The sequence below is a fragment of the Colletotrichum tamarilloi genome (assembly GCF_030869305.1).
Source record: "Colletotrichum tamarilloi strain Tom-12 chromosome Unknown Scaffold_30.1, whole genome shotgun sequence".
Classification (NCBI taxonomy): domain Eukaryota; kingdom Fungi; phylum Ascomycota; class Sordariomycetes; order Glomerellales; family Glomerellaceae; genus Colletotrichum; species Colletotrichum tamarilloi.
Window position 1 is genome coordinate 113052 of NW_026849413.1, and position 19667 is coordinate 132718.

At 54.4% G+C, this 19667-nt stretch overlaps 6 protein-coding genes across 6 annotated transcripts; 4 read left to right on the forward strand and 2 right to left on the reverse strand.

Moving 5' to 3' along the window:
• Positions 1-5401: 5401 nt before the first annotated feature.
• CTAM01_08521 (uncharacterized protein) lies at positions 5402-5650 on the forward strand (the record flags this gene model as incomplete). The annotated part of the gene is made up of 1 exon (XM_060524541.1): positions 5402-5650. The coding sequence occupies one exon, from the start codon at positions 5402-5404 to the stop codon at positions 5648-5650; it is 249 nt and encodes an 82-aa protein (XP_060380760.1).
• A 487-nt stretch (positions 5651-6137) lies between these two features.
• Positions 6138-6554, forward strand: CTAM01_08522 (uncharacterized protein; the record flags this gene model as incomplete). The annotated part of the gene is made up of 1 exon (XM_060524542.1): positions 6138-6554. A coding segment is annotated over one exon (417 nt), but the record flags the coding sequence as incomplete, so codon positions are not given.
• A 319-nt stretch (positions 6555-6873) lies between these two features.
• CTAM01_08523 (uncharacterized protein) lies at positions 6874-7762 on the reverse strand (the record flags this gene model as incomplete). Its single annotated transcript, XM_060524543.1, has 2 exons — positions 6874-7058; positions 7474-7762. The coding sequence occupies 2 exons, from the start codon at positions 7760-7762 to the stop codon at positions 6874-6876; spliced, it is 474 nt and encodes a 157-aa protein (XP_060380762.1).
• Positions 7763-8669: 907 nt separating this feature from the next.
• Positions 8670-8975, forward strand: CTAM01_08524 (uncharacterized protein; the record flags this gene model as incomplete). The annotated part of the gene is made up of 1 exon (XM_060524544.1): positions 8670-8975. The coding sequence occupies one exon, from the start codon at positions 8670-8672 to the stop codon at positions 8973-8975; it is 306 nt and encodes a 101-aa protein (XP_060380763.1).
• A 2689-nt stretch (positions 8976-11664) lies between these two features.
• CTAM01_08525 (uncharacterized protein) lies at positions 11665-11973 on the reverse strand (the record flags this gene model as incomplete). The annotated part of the gene is made up of 1 exon (XM_060524545.1): positions 11665-11973. The coding sequence occupies one exon, from the start codon at positions 11971-11973 to the stop codon at positions 11665-11667; it is 309 nt and encodes a 102-aa protein (XP_060380764.1).
• A 3842-nt stretch (positions 11974-15815) lies between these two features.
• CTAM01_08526 (cyclin) lies at positions 15816-16958 on the forward strand (the record flags this gene model as incomplete). The annotated part of the gene is made up of 1 exon (XM_060524546.1): positions 15816-16958. One exon carries the CDS (start codon positions 15816-15818, stop codon positions 16956-16958), a length of 1143 nt encoding a protein of 380 aa, XP_060380765.1.
• Between the last annotated feature and the right edge of the window lie 2709 nt (positions 16959-19667).

The window sequence follows — 19667 nt, forward strand, 5'->3', positions numbered from 1 at the left end:
TGAAGCCATCGTGGGCAAATTCGACCACATCCGGCAGAACAATCAATGTCTTCTGCTTCCAGCCCCAAAGATAGCTCTACGTCAGGAAATCATTCGACTTTCTCCGGCATTTGAGGAGCTAAAAGTGTGTGTCCCTGGCCCGAAACACGTGGTAAGAAAAAAAGTCGTATCATTCTCTCACAAGAGACGAGAGGGTCCCCTTGTGATTCGGGAGTCAACGAACCGAACAGGTCTGGCGTGAAAGGGTGAGAGAGGGGAAAGGGGCGTGGGAACTACGTGATGGAAGCCTGTTCAGTCCCATCTCTGGATCCCCTTCTTTTACCTTACATTTAGGTTTCGTAGCTGAGGTAGAGGAGAATAGAGGGACAGAGGTGTGCAAAGACGTAATCCCTCGGAGAACATCCCACATGCGGCGAAACCTTCGAGTGAGTATCGTGAGAAAGGCGCCAGCAAAACTGTTGAGCACGTGGGTGATGGAAATACTCATCGGCGGACCAAGGAACAGCAAAACGGTGGCTTGTGATGGAACGTCCCACTTCGCCGACCTGAAGTACCCTACTCATTGCTGTTTGTAGAAACGAAGAACAAAAAAAAGAGGCAAAGAGTCGAGGTAGGTAGGCAGCCGAGCTATCGTGGTGTTCCTGACTCGGGGGAGGTGGTGGCTATCCGCCCGCGCGGCAGTCGTCGGAGTGGTTGCCTTTCCCGGCGAATTCTGTAAGCCGGGCGTCCGCGGAGTTTTGCTCTCTCTTATTATTCACCGTTCGTTCACGGTAGGTACGGGGGCGTGGTTTCGTCAATGGAGAGAGAGAGAAAAGGCATTCACCGAAAGAGGCTAGGTGGAATCCAACGTAGAAGCGCTAGAAGGGATCTTCGCGCAGGAACAAACGACCCAAGACATTGTAGTGGAGGAAAGAGAGGGGGGGAGAGAGGGGCAAACACATTCAACAGAATAAACAGAAACAGGTTCGATATGGACAATGAATAGGGGACGGTGTAAGTCTACCTACCCTATACACCCCCATCGTCCATCGTTGGAAGACATCACACAATATAGAGTTTCCCACACCCTTCTCAACCGCGAAATCGAAGCACTTTTCCATTCAATCTAGACTGTGGGCGCGGGGAGAGAAATAACCAGCATCGAAGGATTTGGCAGGCTGAGCGGCGCGGGAGGGGTGCCACCCGTTCTCTCTCATCACGCCTCTTCTTCTGGTGATAGACGCCCTTCCGCATACCGCCTGCCTTCTTCATGGTTCGACCTCTTAGATGGATCGCCCTACGAAACGGCTTCCTTTTCCAAGTGATATCAGAAAGGGTGGGGGAGGAGGATCTACACTCCGATGCCGAGTGAGTGTGTGTCTGCGCATGCCCTTTCACAGCCGTGATAGCAGTGACTGGCTGGAGCAAGCTCCGAGCGAGTGTGATGAAAACGCCCCAGAGACGATCATGAAGCTAGCTATCGGTTTACACAAATCCTTCAAACGGAAGGACGATCATCCCGTTTCCCGCGCCGCCTCTAGTAATGGAATTCTTACCCTAACCTCATAGTATCAATTCTCAAGACTTCTAAGGTAGAAGCTAGAATGTGACAACATCCCCCCCTTCCTGCCCTATTTCCCACCCCCTCGCCCCCCCCCCCCCCTCCCCACGACGAAACGGTTTCCTAAGCCGGAGTTTAGTCCGCCCATGTCTTGGTGACAAACAATGGGAGGGACGAAAAAAATGTGGGAAGACACTACCCGCTACCTATTTGAATTCCGCCATTGAATTTCCAGTCCAATGATAATCCAAGAGATAAGATTCTCCCGAATAGGAAAGAGCAATGACAAGAAGCATGGCAAACAAGTAAACATGCGCAACCCTTTCCTTTCTGCCAAGATGAAAAAGGAGAATGTAAGATATTTCCTGAACCGGCCATCAGAACCGCGTGGTATCTTCACCTGCCACTGCTGCTTGACCTTTACCTTACGTACTCGTGTCAGTGACTTCACAAGGCACAAGGCCGACGGGAGGAATGAGGGCGTCGGCGACTAGGGAATGGAAAGGAAGAAGATCGTCCCTCCTCCCATCGGCATCGGCACCTTGCCGTACCTCCCTCCTCCCCGCTTACCCCGCCGAGCGCTCTCCCTCCCTCCCGGCGGCGGGACGATCCTCCCCCGGACGGGACGAACGGGATCCGATCGCACACGCGCGCACTTTCCTAGACCGATGGACGAGGTGAACATTCTATCTGATATCTACCTAGTGATTTGATAACAATGCTAGATCGACGAATAGCCGACAGGTAAGCGGGGACTACGATGAATAAGGGTCTCCGCGTAAAAACATGTACACAATGAAGCAAAAAGTAAGCCTCACGTCATGGAGATACTAGACTCATCAACGGGAAGCTTGCTCCCCGTCGTAGCGATAGGGTACTGGTGTCGTAAAAAACACAAATCGGGACCACAAAGTCCTGCATACGTTGCCTCCCTTTCCATGATTCCGAAGCCATCGTCAAAAGCAGAGAAGCAACGAGAGAGAAGCTTCTCACTAAGAGAAAAGTACGCGTAAGGCGGGAAAGGTGCGAGACGGGAACAAGCACCACACGCCAACGAGAACAACGACGACGATGGCGGCGGCGGCGACGGCAGACTGGTTGGCCGTACACATATTCACAAGGCCAGAGACGGGAGGCTAGCTCACCCAGAAACAGAACCCAATCACTACCTAATTCAGCAATGTCTCAAATGTCGTGACTGTCCCCCCATCGCCGCGCTGCCCCGGGGCTACATCTTTCCGTGTATCCGGGGTGAGCTCGATTTGTGTAATCGTGTGTGTGTGACCACGCCAAAAGAGTCGGCGTGTATGGGTAACCCAGAGTGCCCAAGAAAGGTGTACCGCAGGCAGCCTCCCTTGGAGGAGAAAGCTACCACAACGATCAAGGCTCGAAACGACGCAAGTCCCTACGGACCGAGACCTTCGCGCGGGATAGAAAAGGCGAACGAACGCCTTTGAACGTATCTAGTCTAGCCGCTCTGGTAAAACCACCCACCACAAAAAACCAGGAACCGCGGTAAAACGGGTGAAAAGAATCCGTGTCCGTGTTTACCTGACTACACCTCTCCTCATCTGCCGCCATCACGTAAAGTCAACAACTCCATACCATTTCCGGCGATTGTTCCCCTCTCAAATGTGTAAAGGTAAAAATGAATGGGTATAGACGGAGGGGAAAAAACAGGGGTCTATCTCTTACGGGTCTGGTGCTGAACAAAACGTAAACAAAACAAACAACGGGTAGATCGGTTCAGACGGTTGATCCCTTTGCACAGTCAGCTGCGTAAGCAAGTAGAGCACCAGATAGGCTAGAAGAGGCTTTACATCCGTCATGGGAACTTTTGTAGGTTACCAGTCGGCAGTAGAAGAAGTCTCGAAGGGGGACAAACCATGGTAGAGGGTCCGGAGTTAATACGTCAAATCCGCAAGGAGAAAGGACTGCGGTAGTCAGTGTCTCTTCCTCTACGTAAGCTCTGGTGACGACGCCGAAGAGGAGTACCTAAACGATAGAAGGAGACTGCAGTCAGTACGCGAGTGAGTGAGTGTGCCACATCACACACCGTCACACGTCATTCTACGACGAGGGGCAACGACGAAACATCGCCAACCTCAGACCAAACCAGACCTGGCCAAACACTACCCACCGACGACCAGAACGAAGCGGAACCAACGTTCCCAGCTTTATCTCGATTCCCGGGCTTGCGGTTCAGCTGCTGCTTGCTGCTTAAACTCATACCCAATCCCCGGATTTCGTACCCGGAAATCTTATTCAAAGTGGTAAGACAGGCCCGGCGACTGTTTCTTACGTGCGAAACTATGATGATCCCAAGAAACAGGTTTAAACGGGGGATCATTGAGGATAGGCTTTGGAGGGAGGCAAAAACCCGGGAATCTGGAAAGTGTTCCAGCACAGCCCCGATGGGTGAGACCTCCGTAAACGATTTCGTGAAAAGTCTAGCGGAAGAGAGTTTTTCGAAGCTCCAGTGACCATACCTAGAGGGGACAAGATGAGAGACACTCTGCTACTCGTCCCCCCGATGAGCTTGTGGTTCCACGAAAAAGATCACCACGACGAAGTGAGAGGCTTCCCGACGGGCGTCTGCTCTGGTTTCTGTGCCTGGTGTTCTGCTTGCCCGGGCAGCCAAGACTTGCGTTCAAAAGGGCAATAGATGAACAGAGTCGACGTATCAATGCATTTTGAGCACTAATCGGAAGTCGTGTAGCAGACTCTTGGGCGTACCTTTACGAAATCGCGTGGAGCGTTTGTGTGGATGGGGCCGTTTCTGGCCCTGGGGCCTTCAATTTGTTTCCCGCACCGGACTTGAGGGGAAAAGTAAAGGCTGCGAGCGTACGTGTGCCTGAGAAAAGTGACGGTGCGGCCAGTAGAAAGACGCTAGAAGGCGACGAAGAAGTTTTCCGCACGTCACCGGCGATGCCGCAAACGGGAGGCTTTCGACCGGGGACCTGGGAACGAGAGAAGAGTACGCGGTGCGCGCGGGGCGAGTCCAGGGTGCCGCGGGGCTTGAGGCTACTCGATTTCCCACATGGAGGGCGTGCAAACTCGAACGAGAAGCAAAACGCAAACAGACAGATATCGGTCCCAAGGACGTGGTGCGTGTCTCGGGGACCTGAAGCTTGTGGCAGCAAGACTGGAGGCACTACACCTTTGGCGGACAGAGAGCTGATGGAAACCGGCGGGAAGTGTGTCTCTGGCATCCTGCGATGGGGAGGATCGAGGCACTTTGTGGAGGCTGTGCCCGTTAGGTTTCTGGTTGTCGATGAAGCAGGAGGCTGCCATGTGCGCTGGCTGAACATGTCTCGCCGGATGCGGGTCGAAGTTCGTTGGTGGATAAGAAATGGGATAGAAAGCTCTTTTGTTGACCAGCGGGGATGTCTAGCATAGTGGACCCCGACGAAGATGATGTGTGCTGTTTCTGCTGAAGGCCATCACCCCGACGGTGAACACCAGGGCTAGATCTTGTCTCGGTCCGCGCAAACAGCTGTGAACGCCTTCATCCAGTCTGTCGGGTCCAGGAAGTGAATGACGAAGAGGACTCTGCGAGGCGTTAGTGGGCAAAACTCGAGTTCCTAAAGCGGGTATGTAATAGAGTTGAACAAGGTGTGCTGCTTTCGGGGAATTGTTGTTGTTGTCGTCCTTGACTGTTACCTTACCTCAGCTAGCGGATAACCTTGCAGTAGGATTCTGGGGTCGGTAAGGTACCTGGTAGGGTGACTGCGGCTGCGGGGCCTATGGCCTTGCGAGTGGATGCATGAGGATGGCAGCGGCTACGCAGACTGCCGTGGCTATTTCCATCAGCCAAAGTCTGTGCGGCGTCTATTCGAGGCATGCCGTCCGGGCAGGCCAATGAGACGTCGACGGGCGCTTGTGGGGGAGGGGGAGGGCGAGAGCCTCCCGGGAGACATGGGAGGAACGAAGAGCCATGTTCGGATGACTGATGCGCGGGCGCTAGTCAAGGTCCTGCAGCTCAGCGATGGAACGAGAATTGAGGCGCAGAGGACGAGGACGCGCTTCCTGAAACGCGGCGGTTGGAGGCTGATTCGAGGCGACGGCAAGCGGTTCGTCGCCTGTCTTACTCTTTTGCTTGTCGTGTAGAGACCATCTTGGTTTGGCTGCCGTCATTGGCTCCCACGAGCGGGCGTCTTTTACAGCTGGCGTTTGAAAATTAAGGAATTGAGCTAAGAAGAGGATAAGCCGCCTGCAGTCTTTTGGCGCCCGGCACCAAAGCCATGAATTGCATCTGTTCAAACCTCGAACAGCAATCCTTTCAGACCTATGCGTCCGACAGCAGGAAGCGTAGTCCGATGGTTATGGGGGTGTCAATGTAGAGGGAGAGCCGCTGTGGTGCCAGTGAACAGCATCATTCTCACAGGAGAGCAAGAAAAGACAAGCCTCAGTTTTGGTGGTACAATGTTGGCTTTCTTGTTCTTCTTCCTGGCGTTCCTTGCGTGGGCCGGCGTTGAGCTTGAATTGCCGTCCACATGAGGAAAGGTCACTCGGCGACGTGCCGACGAGGCGTCGCGCAAGACACCGCATGGTTGGCGTTTTCGAGTCGACGTAGGTTTTACGTATTGTTCATCGTGGTGCGGCAGAAATTTCCCGCTTCCACGCCGCGACCGAGACATCAAAGGATTGGGGCGACCGGACGGCGCCACGCCCCGGTAAGCGGACGCCGCTGGTAGATGACCACTGGATTACACAGGAGAAGCTCCTTACAGAGTCCTCGAAGAAAGCTTGCAGTGTTCGTTCTGTTGAGTCTCGGCGGAGTGACATTTCGTACGAAGGGTGGCTTGGCGGGCATCGTGCCTGCGTTTTCCCTTCCAATGCTATGGGCATGGGTTCTTGGATAAGAGTGACATTGGCTTGCCTGCACCGCCATAGCGTTGTCAAAGTCCCGATTATTCTTCTTCCTTTTTCTGCGGCGGAGACAATTTGCAGTGTGACGCTGGCCGGGTCAACATGGCCTTCCAAGCCACCAAAGAAGGACACGAATGACTAACCACCAGAGCCATGTTCGGATCCGGGAAGTGGCGGCTCGGGTGGGACGGGAGGGGAGAATGAATAATCGCCGCGGGGAGGGGAGGCCCCAAGTGTGGCTGGTACCGTAGTATGTTCGCCGTCGCTGTCGCGTCCTCTGGCGCTGCGACTGCGACTGCGAGTAGCGAGGGGCGACCTGGCGAGGAAGAGAGCGCAGCAGGCCAGGCCTGTAGCCAACAGGAGCAAGGGGGCCCGACGCAGGCACGGCAGGGCAGCTAAATCCCTGAAGAGGGTGATCGGAAGAGTCGTCGATCAACTGACTAAAGAGCCGAGGCCGGCGATCAGCGATGGATGGGATGACAGATTGAGAGCAGCGCACGCACCACACCTTGGAATCCCCTGCTGAACGAATGGGAACGCGCGATCATCCCAGCGTGACAGGGGAAAGGGTCCCAAGGGGGGGCGTGAACGTTGATGCGTTGAAAGGCATGCCGCAACTGTGGCTCAAAATGGGAGAGAGACCGCCCTATGCGGGGTACAGATTCAGCGAATGCCTGGCTTCCATCACCCCATGCCACGGTCCCAAGTCCATACTCCGTTCCCACGCATGGGCATGCCTCCCATCAGCTGGCACAAGCCGAACGGTGCAGGGGACAAGACACCATAAGTGGTTCATCGCTTCAGTGGGCGCATGAATTCGCATCACGAACATCTCCGTGTGGCGGAGACTGCCGATGTTTGTTGTGTCAGGCGAACAGGTGTCTTTTTTGATGCACTTTGTCTGAGCCGCACCGGATCACGACGCTGTGGCCGAAGACGTTGTCGCATTCGGCCCAACAGGCTGGAAAATAATCGATTTTCGTCAATAGGCAGGCCTCCCGAGCAGCTGGTCGTGGGCAAGTTCGGAACTTCAGCCACAATCTGTCTCGGGACATAGCCACCTTGTGTGGCCTGGGCCTTGAGGCGCGATTGGCGAACTCGTACTACAGTGCTGGTGTTCCGTTCCAAGGCCACCCCGCCAATCACGGCTCTCGCGTGGCATTGTACCGGAGTGGTCTCCGACACACCAGGACCGAAGCGGCAAGGCCTTCCGGTGCATGTGGGCCCCGGGTTTGAGGAGGTGGGAGATGGAGCTCCGGGGGCGTTGGGAGGAGGGAGAAGGGAGGCGGTGAGGAATTCGGTCGGGTGCCGAGACGGTCTAGACGGACGGACGGCCGGCGGACACTGCATTTCTGCAATGGCTGGACGAGGTTGAGTCTCTGCGTTGGCTCAGCATGCGACGTGGACCAACTCGACCGAATGAATTGGTGATGCCACAGCGAAGGAGCATATCCGGGCGGTGAAGATGGGTTGATTCTGCTCCCCCTCTTCCAACTTCCCTCTGCGTTGCTTGTGATGCTTGTAAGCAGGGTACCTGGTTGCATTACTGCATCAACCTTCCGGTGCCAGATACAGTCGAATCGATTCCTCTGCCATCGACCGACCCCCTGAAAATGGGGTTTAGTTGGACAGCCGATGAGGTACTCGCACGCTTGCGCAACCACTTCCCCAGGGCTAGACTCGAAAGCTGTGGTATGTCCGCCCCGCTGCGTTACAAGCAAAAGAGGGTGCAGATCTGTCGCGCCTTTCAGGGGAAACTCCAGGTGGGCTGCAATAGAGGTTAGGCTGTTGCAGGATTTCAAGCATACCATCTTTCAAGCACTCAGCGCCTTGATGCATGGTGGCTGTCGTTAGCACCCTCCTGCCCGAGATAAGAGGGGCATCATAGTACCCGTCAGTTAAGCAGATAACGCCGCAATAGGTAACGTAGGGATCGAGTACTAGTAAGCGGCTGGGTGTCTTGATATGGGCTACGATGAGGGGGAAAGCAATGTAAATTGGGCCCGAACAAGACGCCTGACACATTTGGCAAGTCGTTCGGTGGCCAGCGGGTCATGGCGAAGCCACCGTCGCAGGAGGCCATTTCGAACAGACGCTTGGCGCGAAGCTATCGACGCCGACCGTAGGGCTCGAGCATGTGGTTGTCGACGGTGCTTGTGGCCGCTTGTCAGCTGCCATCCGGTCTCTGTCCTTGTCTCTGCAACGAGGGGCCCGGGCTTATTCGCACGAGACTCTGCATGCAAGTCGTTGGCTCACGATGGAGCCAGCAGGACCACACTTTGTTGGGGGCCTTTGGACGATAATGTGTGAATGTGAGTGCTTGCTTGCGCTAGGCTGTCAGCTTCTCACCCTCCGCATTCTCGACTCTCACCCTGCGTCTCGGCGTCGGCCCACTGACCCGAGGAAGCCAGAATCAAATGGAGAAGATAGGGGATCCGTTGCAGTGATCCCAAACGCGACTTGGACACGTAAAGCCGGAGGGGAGTGCATTCGATTGGGAATGAAAAGGCATACACATGAAACCGTAACGTGGGGAACGATCTACTTCAGGGGACGGGAGTAGCGATTAGTGCGTGGGTATATCGCCAGCAGGGGGCATTTCCCTCCAGTGAAGTCGAACACGAGCTCGTTCTGAGCCACAACATGGCTACACCCTCTTGTCAATTGCGGGAAGGGAGCGATCAGTCATGCGAACCCGAAACTTTTGACTTTTTGGCGGGTGGTAGGATTGCGCCTGTAGGCTGTTGGCGGCATTGAGACAGAGTCCGTGTCCTGCGTGTTGCCGGAGATCATCTCCAGCGTAGGGCAGGGTAACCGGTTATGGGAAAGGCATGAGGCCCATATCTCGACGTTTGGCTGTGATTGATAGACGGCAAGGGTTGATTGGCCTGGACGTTTAACTGACTGTTGAGCTCGGGGCTAGGATTGCGGCGAGGGCTTTGTGCTTGATCGAGGATTGGATGAGATTCCCGCCTTGTGGAGGAACTCCGTGTACTCGAAAAGTCTGTTTGGGATTTCAGTGGGAGGCGAGTAGGTGAAGCCACACGATTAACGGCTCCTTCTTCCCTTTCAGGCAAGCCAAGGTGCGCCAGGAAATCCAGTGTGTTGCTGATACCCCGAAGGCCCGACAAAGGAGCAAACCCCCCAGCTAGAAACGTGAGGTTCTCAGATTCGTGGGGTTGGAAGACATTTCCTGGCTGGACTGGGCTGGGGGTAGCCTAAGTCTTTGAAGTTAACAGGGAGCCACTGCTGAGTATGCCAACAGGCCGCTAGAGTGTAAAACGATTGACCGTGGTTGGCTGACAGCCCTCATGTTCCGCTAGCTGACGGTTAAGCTGGTGGCAGGACGCAAAACCATTCGGAAATGTCTCAGAGGCCGAAAAAGAGGGCGCTGTGTATGTGTGTCGTTTCATGAGCAGCACCAGACGCTTGACCCGTTGCGGCCTTCTTTTGCTGTTGAGCTGTTGATGCGAAATGGGAAACAACATTGGTGATGATTTCGAAACCAAGGAATCGCCCAGGCGGGATTGGCTATGGTGTGCCGCAACCTGCGGGCGTGGTCTCACTTTGTTCAGACTGTTCAGGCTTTTGCCAGCGCGGGCGTTGGCCTTTGGAGCAACTCTGTGGATGCCAAAGCTGGAGGCGTTCATCGTTGTCCATGTGGACTTTCTTGAAGATGGGCGGCATCATGTAGGCCGTAATGCACACCAAAGCAGCACTGGTTGCAGAACAGTAGCTGGCTGTGGCTTTGTTTGATGATACTTTCCACCCACGGGTAAACCATTGAGTGTACGGAGTACAGCAAGAGATTCAAGGTTCAAGAAGGGCGTACGTGTGTTGATCCCTTCTGGTGCAGTGATAAGGTTGGCAAAGGCGATCATTATTGCAGGCGAGTAGCAGGGGCGTCTCCAAATCAGAGCAGCATAGCCAAGCCTGGCCAACAGACCAACAGCGGTAAACCGTGACACAGCAGAGCGGTAGGGCACAGGAGATGAGTCACGGAGGCGTAAGGTCAACTTGTTTCCAGAGCCTAAAGTTCTAAGCAGAGGGCGAGAAGCAGGGCGGCGGCGGCGGCGAATCGGCGCCAGGTCAAGAAAGATCGGTCACGACGCGGGCCGGTTCTCATCGGTCGGGAAGTGCGCGGCGCGGCATGCTAACACTCGATAGACGTGGTCGACATCATGTCTCGTTCAGGTAAGGCGAGGCAAGGCCGGTCGATACGCTGTTTCAGAGAGGGAGCCGAAAATAAAGAATTGCGGAGATTACACATAGACGCCCAGTAGTTCGAGGTGGGCGAGTTGAAGGGTCGTTAGTCCTCCAGACGGAAGCGAGTTCGAGTTCTCCGGAGGGTCTTGTTTCTTGGCCATGTTCGTGAATCGATTGGTAGAGAGGGCTGGAGAAAGCTGCCCATCGCTTGTTTCATCGGCGTACTCGAGGTAGGACGCGACCACCAATGAACCGCGCGCATCGATTGTGTCGTTTTCAGGTCTTTTGGGGTAGGTATACGACAGTATGCGTAGACCTAGCTGCAGCAGTCCATATTAGTGACAGCGGAAAGCAAGCTGACGTGCGTTGGAGGTACCTTGGCTCGCGTGCCTGAGTCTGTTCTGCTGTGCTTTGCTGCAAGGTAGTAGGTATGCCACTACTCCCGTATGCGTATTCGTGGTTGATTCTTTTTTGGTGGTGAGCTGGCGGCTGAGGATTCGTTCATTTGATCCAGTCACATTTCATCTCTGGCTCCCACCACCAGCGTCAGGCGTCAGGCAAGGGCTGCAACAAGAGGCAAGAGGCAAGGGAGGGCGACTCCAGATGAAGGCATGGATACGTATCCGTATCGTACTTGCTCCTTCCGCCTCATAGCAGCCAATGAGGATGTCCAAGCAACGTAAGGTGCAGGCGCCAGCTCACTTGACTGACAGATGGAGAAGCAGCGAATGGCTGGGGGTGGGTCTGCTTCTGTGCCTCCCTTTCCTTCTTCTCCCGCGTACGAGGTGCACTTTCCTCGATAACAAGGTACCTGGAAGTGTACCTCTCAAGTGAACAGGAATGAGCAAGCACCAAGGTACCTAACCATCCGTACGGAGTGCCTTCCTCCAGATACCTTAATCTTACTGGCGAGTCGCCGCTGGCCTTCGTACGTGCGCATGTTTTGCTGCAGTCTGTCGCCTGGGGCTCTGGGTGGACAAGAAACGCTGCTGCTGCTTGTTTTGGGAGACATGGGCCCTTGCTTGTGGGATCGTGTCTTGGTGTTTCTACAACCACTGGCTGAAATGGGATCGCTTCTGGTGTGCAGCGGTACTGGGTTGCGAGGTGGGAGGGGCCCTGAAGTTTTGAACCGAGCTGTTCTGGCCAGTCAACGGGCTTCGTGAGACACTCCCAAATGAAGGTCGGCCTATTACACAATGGTTCGCGGCTCGGTTGTTGTCGTTCTTGTTCTTGTTCGTCGCCGCCGTCAAGGGCCGGCGGATCCAATCCTGCATCGTGCTCCCGTCCGTAACCCGGCCCAGCGTTGCGCGTGTACGGATACTTTGTACCTTGATTTGGGCCGTGGTCTTGGTCATGGTCTTGATGAGTGGTCTCAATCTTACTTTTGGGTCTTGGGTCTTGGGATTTGGGCTTGCAAAAGTAAATATATCGATCTCATCCCTCATCTCGGCGCCTCTAGCAGCACTATATTTCATCCCTGTGTCCTCCTCCCTCTTGAGTCTTGAATCTTGAGTCTTGATCTGCTCGGACGTGATTCTCCTTTTTCTTTATTTCCAAATCAACCTGCATCATCGCCGGCATTCGAGGGCTGTTGTATTGAATACGACAGTTTGTCATTAGTCCTCTCCGCATCCAATAGCACCACCGCCGGGCTTCACCACCATCCATCAACCAGCGAAGGCAGGGAGACGGAGCAGAGACAGCACCGACTCGGAGGTACTCCGGAAGCTACCGATCTACCAACGCAGAACGCGTCTCTTCCCCCCGATTTCATCTTCAACAACAGCCGGCCTGGTTAATACGAATCGGATCTCTCCAATACTTGTTTTTTCCTCTAGTTGCCGGGCTTCTTGTTTACCATTCTGTTTACTTTCCTCGAACTTCTTGTTTACTCTCAAATATTGAACCCCTCCGTTGCTGGTCATCGCGTCTCCGAGAGGTACATCCCCAAGTTGCTCGTCGCTCCTTCCCCCTCGAGCCCCTCCAACGACTTTCCCATTCCAGTGGTTCTGTCGCCCCACAGCTGCCAGTAGCGCCTTCCAACTGTGCACCACCACGGAGTACTTCGTACGCACTCTCACACACAGACCAAGCGTCGCTCCTGCCCGCTCGCGCGCTCTCATCCCATCCCATCACTTCGCCGCCAGCGCCTTTCCGTCTGCCGACTTGCCAAGGCTTTCCTCCAGATAATACCAATTTTGATCCCTTTGGTCACGGCCGCCATCCGCCGTCTCCATCACCAAGAGATTTGGAACTGGAACTGGAACCGAATACTCCTTATTGGATCTATTGAATCTTGCTTGGATCGTCATTTTCCGTCTCGTCCCTGTCGTCGTCGTCGTCGTCGTCGTCGTCGGATATTTCGCCCACACGAGTCTGAATTAAAAGGCAGACACCAGCCTGCATTCTTTCAGCCATCAACCCAACCACCAGCCATCAAGCAATCCATCAATCACCCACACTCTCTTCACCATCGACACGTTAACCCTCGTGTTCAATTCCGCCTTCGATTCTGCCCGAAAGCCTCGAACCCTTGGACAAGCACCTGCTGCATACTGCATCATAGCGTGTGTGGTTCCCAATCAATCTCATCCACCCAATCCAGTCGACCCCAACTGCCCAACTTGGACGTCCCCTGCTTGCGGCTTTCCATTCGCAGAAAGACAACCTGCACCGCCTCGCGCCCAACTGCCACCGGACACACTCCCGATACTTTGCACGGTCGAGAACTTTGAGAACGGCATCAAGTACCCGCTACCTCCTTCTCCGCGCAATTTTGATCCGTCGGTCCACGTACCCCATACTCTCCACCGCATCGCCCTGAGAAGTGGAAAGCGGATTCAACTTCGGAAAAGTGCATTGCCAAAGCCTCGCTCACTATACAACTTTGACCTTACACACGGTTCACGTTGTGGCCAACCTTGGACGTTACCGAACCTTCTCTACAGGATACGTTATACGTTAGGGGACACTGCTTGACAACTGCCCTGTCGTCATTTCCATCTTCCCAGCACTCTGGTCCAGTAGAACAGTTCTCTGGACACATTGCTTGTTGCATCGAGAGACTCCATTTCCAGGACCATCCCGATTCCTAAACACCTTGACGTCGGTACCTTGTTGCCCTGTAACGTCAATATCGACTTAATTCATCTGTCAGCGACACTTTGCGCCGGACAAACCTTCGAGTCTGGTCTCTCGCTCCGAGTTGAAAGGAGTGTCAATCATTTTCCCGTCTTCGACCGCCGCTCTCACGTTTTCGGACTTCGGATCCCGGCCGAACAAAGCACACTGTTGCTGCTGACCAGCTGCTCTGCTCTGCTGCGCATCCGACTGCATCGCAACCGCCCCGCGGCCCCGAGAACAATTAATCAACCATCGACATTCGTCTGGCACCGTCCGCTGGCTCGGAAGCTCTGATTCGACCGTCCTCGTCGTTGCGAATAATTTCGATCCTCAAACGGATCACCGCCGCCCTGCCGCTTCTACCGCCTTCAGGTAGAGCAAACTAATACCGATACCTCACGGATACTCCATCCCACTCCCTCATCCCGCTCGCTGCCGAGTAGCCTTGGATTCACGACGCACGACCCAGCCGTCAATCTTCACTTGCTTAATCAATCCGATCCAACTCAAATCGCCGACCGTTGGCTCAATCTGTCCTAGACAGTGGTCGACGCATCAAGCTCATTTCACGACGAGACGAGGAAATCACATCGCCGTCTTGACCCTTTCTCGTAAACTCAAACCCAAAAAAACCACAGGCCGCAATAATCCCTGACTCGCCCCCGGGTCGATTTACTTGACGCCGTCACCTCCTCACCCGCAACTCTTCCAAGCGCTTGGCAAACTTGACTCGGCTCTCAGCGTCCGTTTGCAGAACCTTGAAAAGTTGTCCTATTCCTCCATTCGTCATAGGCCACCGGGCATTTTCCAGAAGTTTGGGTTTTGGTCTGTTCACTGCCATTGTCGTCGCCTTGGACAATCGCAATAAGCATTAGCCGCCATACTCCAACTTCTCTGTTTCCAGCATCCAGGAAACCCACTTGACCAGCGCCCTTTCGTCCTTCTTTGCCGACGTCGTTGGCGTCTACCATTCTACTACATTCACAAATCGCCACCTGCCGGATACTCGCCGACATCGCCGAAATCGTTCCTCTATTCCGCTATACCAGCACATTCACAATCATTGCAACAATACCCACAACACCGCAGCTAGACCAATCTCTCCGTTGATACCGACGAGATTTACTTGTTTCCGTGTCCTATCGACCGCGGCATCTTTGCACCGCCAAGGCCACTTGCGAGAACCTCGTAGCAACAATATTACACTCCTTCGTCTGGGCAGACTCAGACCGTACGCGAACTTACTCTCCAAGAGGGTAGCGCCACAGTCCCATCTCTGATTTGAAGGTTAAATACAGCAGCACGAAAAGCAAACCCACCGACTTGCAGCCGCTCGCACCGAGTCTGCAACCCGCGAGAGTCTAGAGATCCAGACCCCTGCCGGCCAGTCCGCTTACCCCCCCTGCGACCTCGCTTCTTTTGGACAACTTTCTTGTCCAATTCTGCTGGTGGTTTATCGACACACCTCTTTTCCATTCGGAGCATCGCCCACGCCTCCCTAACCACCCCCTGCCACCCAAACCCAAGCACGCCCCTCCCCCCTGTTGGCCTTCACACCCCTGCACCCCTGGGATCTACAGCATTCCAGCCCACCCCAAGCATCCAAGCCCCCCCAGCAGGCACTTCCGTCGGCGTCCTGCTGAGACTCCCCTAAAAAACTAACCCCCTACTACGCTAGCACTTGACTAGCGACCCCCTGACAACCTGCCCACTCAGCCTCGTGGACCGCACGTCACCCACTGACGACTGGCTGTTCCGCATCCCTCTCTACCAGGCTCATCCCCAGAGGCTGGCCCCAGCAATTGCGACGAGGCATATGAACTTCGCCGCACACCACGCTCGTACCCTCCTTTTCGTCTGAATATATCAGCCCAGCCTGCCCTTCTACCATTCTCTCTAATCTCCTCTTATTTCGTCACTCTTCAACGAACTCTTCACCAACCAACAACAAAAGGAACACTCCTTCTACACCAAGGAGCCCTTGACTGTTACTACGACTCCACTTGGAATCATCATCTCCATCTACATCCTTCACTACCAACCACCTCATCCTCAACCACATTACACATACACAATGGAGTCACGGTCACATCTCAGCTTGGCCGAGCTCAACGCCGCCGCCCTCGACCACTTTGTCTACCAACCCGTCAGCAAGTCCATGATCTCGTACTTGGCCGGTGCCGCCTACAATGTCATCTCATGCGACAGTGCTCTGATGCCTCCCGCTTCCGCAGAGGCCCAACGTCAACAGCAGCTTCCCCCGACGCCACCCAGGACACCCGAGCCCCGCGCCGTTCGCACCGAAGACGCCGATTTGCCTACCCTCGAGGCCTTCATTACACAACTCGTTGTTTCCTCCAACGTCCAGGTCCCTACTCTGATGTCTACTCTGGTCTACCTCACCAGACTCAAGTCCCGCCTCCAGCCCATGGCCCGCGGTCTGCGATGCACAACACACCGCATCTTCCTTGCTGCCCTCATCCTGACGGCCAAGTACCTCAACGACAGCTCACCCAAGAACAAGCACTGGGCCACCTACAGCCACGTCAACAATGATTTCTCCAACTTTGGCTTCAGCAGAACGGAAGTCAATCTGATGGAGAAGCAGCTTCTCTTCCTCCTCGACTGGGAGCTCAGGATCTCTGAGGAGGATCTCTACCGCGAGCTTGACCCCTTCCTGGCTCCTATCCGCGCCGAGATCGAGGCCAAGCATGCCCGCCGCATCGCACGCCGCCGCAAGCAAGAGGAGGAGATGCGCCGCAGACACGAGGAGATGATGTACAACACCTACCCCAGCCCCCCGTCATCGCGTGCGAGCTCCCGTTCCCGCCTGGAATCGCCCGACCACGCCCGCACGTACAGCGGATCTTCCATCACCCCTCCCGGTCTGTGCTACAGCAGCAGCTATGGCAGCTCCGTCAGCTCCTACGCTCCTTCAGTGGCATCGAGCCGGTCTCAATCGCGTGCCACCACGCCTCTCGACAACCCCGCCGACGAGCCGTACATGTACGTTCCCAACGGTAGCTTGTACGAGTCGCCAGTGGAGGTGCACATTGAGCAGCCTGCATCGACGCTTCCGAAGCGCAAGCCTCTTTTGCCCTACGAAATCAGCACCGAGGAGCTCCGCGACATGCAAGATGGCACAAAGGCCAAGAGAGCCCGCATGGGCCGCGGGATGTGGGGCCGCGTCTTCGGCGGCGCCGTGACTGTGCGGTAAACCTGCTGCGCAACACAATTTTCACCTTTGTCACAGCCTCCATTTTTACAACTTTTCTCACGTTTTGAGCCACCCCCCAAAAAAGCATGGTGTTGGATTGTGCTATAGAGACATCCGGGGGAACAGACTTGATTTCACCATCTTTTTTTCCTTTTTCTTTTATCCGAAGGCGTTGGTAATGGACTGGTGGTACATGGACTACGAATCGAGGATAGAGCATCCTCGGGCATTTGCATATATGGAACGGTGTTGGGCGGACATTCATGAACATGATTTTTCTCTTCTTCTTTGGGTCATTTGACGTCCTCGCATGGTAGAGGGTCGTCGTGTGGGATTAGGATTGGGGAAACTGGCACGCCTCGGCTTAGACAGTCTGGCACATACTTTAGCCTAGCAGCAGTACGCGGGTCCATCATCGAAGTCGCAACTGCGAAACTTGATACCCCTACAAATGAAAGCAACGGGCCTTGGCCCGCTTCCAAACAACTATCTCGAGTTCCCGACTCTTTGGTTATCGTGAACGGTGAAGTCGACTCCTGCTTGCAGCTCGGGCCAGACTTTGACAGAGTTCGGAATCATGGTCTACCTAGACCGGCTGGTTGGCGCTAATGAGAAAAATTTATTCTTGTATGGTACCGGTATGTCTTGATGTTCTCCCCTCGTGACGGGTGAATGCAGCCAGCCAGCCAGCCAAACCGGCGGTGTGGGGGTGGTGGTGGTGGTGGTGAACCGTGAGCAGCCCAAAGGGGAGGAATTCGCATTCAGCGGACAATGCGAGACATTTGATCCCGTACAGACAATTGTGGGGGGGGGGGGGTAACCTAGAGGGCGATGCTACGCTGCCGGTCATTTCACCGTGTTCTCATGTCTGCCCGCGGCATACTCACGGGATCGCATGCAGTTGGGATTGTTCCGATACTTTTTTTTTTTTGTCTCTTTTTCCCTTCCGTCGGTGATGTAGTCGATTTCTCCACGGTGATGCAGAGCATTTCTTGTTTTTTTTTTTTTTTTTTTTTTTTTTTTTTTACTCTTCACGATGACGGGTCATTTCTGGAAGGGTAAAATTCTTGATTGTACTGACTTGCATGACGTGCCATGACTTGATGAAGAAGCTTATCTTTTTCACCCCATACTGGACTGTCAATAGCTATAGGTTGGGTCGACAGATTCACTCTAGTCATGAACATGCACCGAGCGACGTCAGTACGCAGGACAGGCAGGGCAAATCAGCGTGCGCGGTACGGGGGGCATGAATCGGACGAGAGAGAGAGAGAGAGAGAGAGAGAGAGTTTTCTATTGCTGCAACCTTTTGTCGGTGTGTTTCTGCGTTTGGTTCTTTCCCCCCTCCAAAGGATGCGGTCAGGACCTCGGAGAAGTAGAGAACGGAAGAAACCTTGAAGCCACCCAAGGATCCAAGATTTGCAATCGTAACGGTCTTTTTTCGTCACACCCGATCCTTGGGTAGACGATTTCGGCATCTAGAGGTACCGAGTATCCGTATTTGGGATTGAAGGAACCGGGGGGGAAAGGAATAAGTGAGACCTATGGGATTTCCCGACGATGAATGCGGGTGTTGGGGAGACCGGGTACGGGGTTTTTCACGGGGGTGATGACTTTTGGCTGAACGGACGGAGGCGGACTGGAGGGCGTGGACGTTTACGTGCGGTAGTGGCTTCGGAAGGAGATGTGTACCGCGAGCCCGCAAGCCTCTGGGTCTTGTTCTTCACCGATTCAAGGAAGGGAAAAAGGAGATGGATGGATGGGGGAAAAAGGAGGATGAAGGACAGATTTGGAAGCGTGTTTGGATCGGGTTTGAATACGGGCCTGTTGGCTTGGTTCACTCCCCTTTCCCCTTCCCCTTTCCTAATCCCAACCTTCCGTAGGTACCTTATCGGAGAATAGCGGTCGATGATGCCGGTGCCGGCGGTGGGATCGGAGGAGGAGGGGAGGGGTCCAGGCCTTGGATATCGCGGGGTATGGTCGATTAGGCAGCCTTGAAATCCGCTTGATGATAGCGTACCGTATTTGACGTGAACACTGACAGCCCAGGCTCATGACAGATTTCCAAAAAATCCAACAAGCTCACAACCTAGATCTAGGCTTTTCCTCTTCCTTCCTTCCCCCTCCCCATCTCTCCGCCCTCCGCCCCCCTTTAGATCTGACGCTACCGCTACGTTGTGCTACGGTACTACGGTGCTGCCGCGAAAATAAGCGTCGGGCATCGTTCCGGGTCTTTGGGTCACTTGAGAGAGAGGGTAGGTAGGTATTCCGGAACCCCTTCACGGAGGATCCCGAAAAAGGTATCTGGGGTCGGGACATCAGAGTGGTGAAAGTGTGTCCGCTCTATTCCGGTTCCAATGAAAGGAAGTTCAGAACCCGAAAAGGACGAGGGCGAGGGCGAGGGGGGGTGAGCGAGGGTTGACGAATTCGATCGAAATGCGGCTCACTATACTTGAATAAAACTCCCCCGGTGAAAATGCCCAGCCCACAGGCTGTCGTCGTATTTTGGGCATCTTCCTTTTCGCATCCATCCTGCTTACGTTTATCTCCGAATCCGCCGTGTATCCAACGGTTTTGAGAATAGGTACCCTACATCGGCGTTTTTTTTTTTTGTTTTTTTTTTGGGCGATGCACATAGAGGTGTCGTGACGCATAATGTGGTTACACGGGTACGGCACCTAGTGTGTCAATGACATGTGCGATAAATTC